At 39.1% G+C, this 6,000-nt stretch overlaps 1 protein-coding gene and 2 non-coding genes across 3 annotated transcripts in view; all 3 read left to right on the top strand.

Moving 5' to 3' along the window:
* Nucleotides 1–336: 336 nt before the first annotated feature.
* Nucleotides 337–418, top strand: TRNAS-UGA (transfer RNA serine (anticodon UGA)). The gene has a single exon. It is a non-coding gene; the product is annotated as a tRNA-Ser (tRNA).
* A 932-nt stretch (nucleotides 419–1,350) lies between these two features.
* Nucleotides 1,351–1,432, top strand: TRNAS-AGA (transfer RNA serine (anticodon AGA)). Its single transcript has one exon. It is a non-coding gene; the product is annotated as a tRNA-Ser (tRNA).
* A 2,604-nt stretch (nucleotides 1,433–4,036) lies between these two features.
* LOC128492748 (store-operated calcium entry regulator STIMATE-like) overlaps nucleotides 4,037–6,000 on the top strand; it is a 33,362-nt gene continuing 31,398 nt past the window's right edge. The window contains exon 1 of the mRNA XM_053465427.1: nucleotides 4,037–4,231. Coding sequence (XP_053321402.1) covers nucleotides 4,081–4,231 — 151 coding nt within the window. The 5' untranslated portion in view covers nucleotides 4,037–4,080. The remainder of the gene's footprint in view (nucleotides 4,232–6,000) is intronic.

The following is a 6,000-nucleotide window of genomic DNA, read 5'->3' as shown; positions in this document are numbered from 1 at the left end:
TCCTAAATTAATATTTTGATTTTGGGGGGTCGTCTTATAATCGAGCAAATACGGTATATTAATATTAGTCCCTGCTGCCGATATTTATTAATATTAGTCCCTGCTGACAATATATATTAATATTAGCCCCTGCAGCCAATATATATATATATATTAGACCCTACAGCCAATATATTTTATATTGAAAAAATTGGACCCTACCCAAGCATTTCCTTGGGCCCTGCTCCACGCTCGCTAGCATGCAATCACTCCCTCAGCTACCACACCAAAAAAAACAAATATTTGCCATACTGACTACAGATCAGGGGAAGGCATCTTTCTGCAGCATGTTAGTGTGTAGTCGTGGCCGAGTGGTTAAGGCGATGGACTTGAAATCCATTGGGGTTTCCCCGCGCAGGTTCGAATCCTGCCGACTACGGTGTTTTTTACTCATAGAAGGAGGATATACCTGGACTATTTTAACATGTTGTAACTGGGTTGTCATTTAGCGTTTTGTAAAATTGACTACAAAAGCGTACAAGCAATATCTGATCCCAGATACATTGTTGTCCTATTCTTAGATCAACTTCTAGCAAACCTTCTTCTTGTGCGTATATAACAGTCAGATTGACACCAGTATTGTGTAATTCAAATACAAGCAAAAAAAATATCAAATTATAGAAACATACTTGCCACGATATTAACTAGGACTAGCATTGTATAATGTTGTCCAGCCACTGTGTTATTTATATGACATAGTACTAGCTGAATTGTACATGGACACACTGATGATGAAGATTTTCTCAAATTTGATTTGCTTTACAGTATGAGAGCTGTAATGGTACCATTTATTAGCTTTTACGAGACAGAGTGGAATGAAAGGAGAACGCCATAATAATTAACTACTAGGATTGGAAGAAAATTAATTGGATGGTGAGGCTACTGGTTCATGGATTTTATTCAGTTTTTCGTCAGAATGTCAAATGCTGAATACCCACCAAGGGCCATAGATTTGTGGTCGGGTAACAGACCGATTACATTCCCACTACATGGAAAAAACGTTAATAAGTGCCACCAAATACAAGACACTAACAAGCATATGTGATATTAAACAAAATCTCAACCACAAGCTTTTAAGAAATTCTAAATCTTCCAAAGCAAATAACAATGAAAATCAAGCGTGGGAATCGAGCACCAGGAGACAAACACTGCTATCGCTCAAATGATGGGCGAGGACTAGCTGCAAGCATGTTCTCCATAAGCCATAAAAACTGTATCAGTGACTTTCGTTACAGATATAAAGAGCGTGTGGGAGAAGGATTGTATGCTACAACTGCTCGCATATGCACACATGGTAGTCTAGCAGTGTGAGTAGTCGTGGCCGAGTGGTTAAGGCGATGGACTAGAAATCCATTGGGGTCTCCCCGCGCAGGTTCGAATCCTGCCGACTACGGTAGCTTTTTTTATAAATTTGCAGCAAGCATTTTTTTTTTACTCGGACTGCCAAATATCTCAGTTTACAAAATACCAGAACCGCATTTTGTTTTTACAAATTGGTCCCTTACAATATGAAGTAAACTTGAGTAAAAAATAAAGTAAACTCCCAGACAGGGAATTGAACCCAAGTATCCCACGTGACAGGCAGGGAGACTAACCACTAACCTTATGAGTACTGACAACAATCTGCATTACACATCCATCCTCACACACTTATATTGAGCAAATTGTATTTGTCCCAAGCAGCAAGGCTCATGATAGCACCATTCGTTCACTTAACCTTGCCCACCATGCCACAGTCTAGTCACTTTGTTGTTTATGTGACATTGTATTAGCTGAACACAATGATTAGAAAATATTCTCAAATTTTCTTTTACTTTGCGGTATGAGAGCTGTAATGGTACTGTTTATGAGCTTTTACAAGACAGAGTGGAATGAAAGGAGAACTACTAGGATTGGAAGAAAATTAATTGGATGCTGAGGCGACTTACTATATGTTTACTATAGATCTTGCATGATGGCGTGCTTCTTGACACACACTTGGTGCTCCCATGAGACACATAAACCAATTAGCCATAACATTATGACCACCTGCCTATTATTGTGTAGGTCCCCCGTTTGCAGTGGCATCTCCAGCTTTCATATTAAGGGGGTGCACATGGGGGGACAGGGACCAAAGTAGGGGGGGCAATTATAAAATGCTACATATGCACTATATATATATATGCATTAGACATCCATTTTTAACTACATAATATGTACTTATCTCTTTTGAAGTAAATACCTTGATTGAAATATGATTTAAAAATAAAAAAAAGGTGAACTGGAAGTTTCATTCTTTAATATTAGACTCTACTGCCAATATATACTAATATTATACCCTGCTGCCGATATATATATATATAAATATTAGACCCTACTGCTAATATATATAAATATTATACCCTGCTGCCGATATATAGATGGGTCAAGGTTTTTGTTACTTTGTTGCTTGTAAGGATTTCGCCTAAATATAACAAAAGCTAAATTACCAAAAATAAATATCCTTACCTTCATTTGGGGAAAAATGTCCTGACCCTTGGCAGTCTAAGGGTTAAGTTTAACTGGGCAAACATTGGGCGCTGAATTAGTTGGGTGCTTAAGGCCCCGCAGCATCTTAAATCCAATAATAGAAATGTACCGTATTTCCCCATGTATAAGACGCTCCCATTTATAAGACGCACCTTAATTTTGGGGCCCGAAATTTGAAAAAAAATGTATTATCATAAAATTCATACTCATCATCCTCATCCCTCCCATCCATTTACTGCCTCTAAATTAAACCTAAAGACCCCATCAACCATAACTGCCCCTAAATTAACCCTAAAGACCCCATCAACCATAACTGCCCCTAAATTTACCCTAAAGGCCCCATTAACCATAACTGCCCCTAAATTAACCCCCACCTCCCCTAACTTTCAGGAGCCCAAATATTAATTTTATACTCACAGATAAATTGCTGTCTGAGCCGTGTGGATGCTATAAGGAAAGGGGCGGGGCAATTCATCAGTGAGTCAGAAAGAGGTGGGGCCAATCATCAGTGTGACTGCAGGGAAGTACTGGGAAGTAGTAACTGCAATCTATAATCTACAACCCACCCAGTTTTTTAAAAAGGTGCATTTTATACATGGGGAAATACGGTACTTCTCAGTTTTTTGTTTTCCCCCTTTGCTTATTTAAGCCCTAGATTTATTACTAAGTTCTACACATACAAAAATGTGAGCGCTTATATGTTCTTAGCACCCTTGAAACAAAAAAAATGCTTCTTAAAGGGACACTCCATGCATCATATGCACTTTAATGCATATAATACCTGCGTGATTCTGCAGAATCCTGGGGTCGGGGTCTGTTCATGATGCTTGGGTGTATGAGAAAATTGTCTCTAAATGATTTGAGAATATATCTCTATATATAAAAACAATTTGGGTAGAAAATGCCACATAAGGATAAATCACCATAGCAACCTATATAATCTTCCGACATTGTTATTTTGTTATTGCTACACTATTAACACATTTCAGTTCAGGCATCCTGGAACTTCTATTTTTAACCCCCCCCCGCACCAATAAGCATTTGTAAATAAGATTATATGTCCATTAAAGAGTAATGAACTGGTTGATCAAGAAAGGGTTAATTACATTTAACATTCCTAAGATATACTATTTGTATGGCATCCATTGTACAGGGCTGTGACGTATGATGACGCAATATAACCAACAAACTGTACAGCGCTGCTGAATATGATGCTGTTATATAGATCACTAAATAATAATAAAATATTTATATATAAAAAACCGAATAAAGTACTAACAATGTAGTATTGTTTGGGAGACAGTGGTCTTTCCAGATTTGACATGTCTTGTCTGGGGGAGGATTAGAAGAAGACTTCAGGAAAGAGCAGGACATGGAAGTCTTGATCTGACCAGGAGGAGGAGGTGGAAGAGGGGAAGACGTTCCCACTCCATCTGCCTTTGTTTGCATGAAAGCCGAGTCTTGAAGATGGCCCTGCCCCTCTCACACTTCTGGGATCTTTTGAAGGTAGATGATTCTGTGGATCCTGCAAGCATGGAGAGCTGGAGATCTCTCCGGTTTGTGGCCAATATGAGCGATCTGGTGAAAGCTGCACCCCAGGGTTGCGATAATGGGGCTCTCATGGATCGTTTTGGGGTCCTCATCCAAGCTGTATTAGCTGTGGTGGCGTTCAGCACTCTAATGTGTGAGTAGTTACTAAAGTTTCAGTTTGTGGAAGAAAACTAATACTTTACATTTGGTGATCTATTCACCGCTTTCGTGGCAGCGTGTAAAGCTGCAGATCGCTGCTTGTGTCGGTTTAGCTGCCCTAAAGTATGACTTTACCCTGCTCTTATCTGTAATAGTAACATTAACCACTAATGGTGTGGGGACTGCAGCACATCCATGTGTAAGATCTCCCAAAATAACTCCGTGTCCAGATCTAGGCAAGTTCATGCATGAGCACAGGTTAGGATATGAGAATATGTCTCCTTGGGGCAATTAAGGACACCATATGGCTTCTTACCCCAGCTGTATGAAGATTATCCTGAAACATTCTTTGACATCCAAGGGTTTCTATATTCTCTATTGTTTTCAGGGAAGCACAATAACTTAACAGCTGTGCATGGGACTAAAACTAGGCTGAAATCACTTTGCCATGGCACATAAAGTGTTAGTATTTGAAAGCAGTGTGGAAGTGTGCACGTGAGATAAAACTGGTTATATTAGGGATCTTGCTTGTGTGCTTAGCCAGATAACTTGTGTTTAAGTTCTTGTAAGCTTAGTGAGCTGAAGAAATGTTGGAGATTGTTATTTCAGTGGCCAGGCAAGGGTCATTATTCATAATACTTGATTTTGAAAGACTATTTGAAATTAGGGATTGCCCGGATGAAACTAATCTTGCAGATGCAGTAGGATTTGCTGTTTTCAAGGACCCGGCCCCACTGACATTAAACACAATTATAAGAAGCACTTTTTGGTCACGTGAGTGTGTATTCTGCAGACATGCTGTATTAAGACTTCTTGGTACACTGGTGGGCCCTTTGACGTTGGAGTTAATGATATCTGCCACTGATTTCTAAAATGATTTAACACTATGTATGTACAAGGTGTCTTATCATATCACTGGTTTATTTTGGTGTGAGATTGGGACCTTAATTTATCCTCCCTATAATATAAATGATGTTCTGAGACATGGCCATGTAGATTCTTAACCCCTTAAGGACAATGGGCGGTCCCGAAACCCATTGAAAACAATGCATTTTGGGCCCGTACATGTACAGGCTTTGTCACTAAGGGGTTAACACCGGTCCCCTCAATCATTTTTTGCATTGGAAAACAGACCTTGTAACAATGTTTTATTGTTGTTACTCATTGTCCATTTATTGGGAGCATTAAACCCACTTTGGGGTTCTCAACATATTTCAAAACTCAGCCCTCTGGCGTTCAACAACGCTACAAACCATATTGTTAAAATTCTGGTTTTCAGTAACTCAATAACCTACAATAAAATGTGAGAAGCAAAGCTACCGGAAATGAACTTTCCTTTAAAAGCACACTGGAGAGATTGATGCTCCTTGTGCTGAATAGCCCCCCCAGAAAAGACAGTGCGGAGGTGTCCTGAGCACGGGGATATGGGGCCACGGCTCCATTTTACATTTTATAAAGAATGGTCGTTACCATTAGGTGTAGGGTGCAGTGCGTCTAGAACACAATATTTGATCTAGAACGAATACTACACCAATATGCGCCGTATCTTTTGTATGAACCACATCTGATTCTTTGCTTTCCTTTCTGTGATCCCCAAATGCTTTAAGTGTGTGTGTGGGAAATGTTACCTCAAATCACACACGGATTATGGAAATGTTTTTTAACCCTTTCATTACCAAGGGTATTTTTTTAATGATATATAAAAAATAGAACATTTAAATATTTTTTGTTTTACTGCTGCTAAATACCGTATTTGCTCGGTTA

This window comes from Spea bombifrons, chromosome 4, assembly GCF_027358695.1.
Source record: "Spea bombifrons isolate aSpeBom1 chromosome 4, aSpeBom1.2.pri, whole genome shotgun sequence".
Taxonomy (NCBI): domain Eukaryota; kingdom Metazoa; phylum Chordata; class Amphibia; order Anura; family Pelobatidae; genus Spea; species Spea bombifrons.
This window is presented reverse-complemented; position numbering and strand designations above follow the sequence as displayed.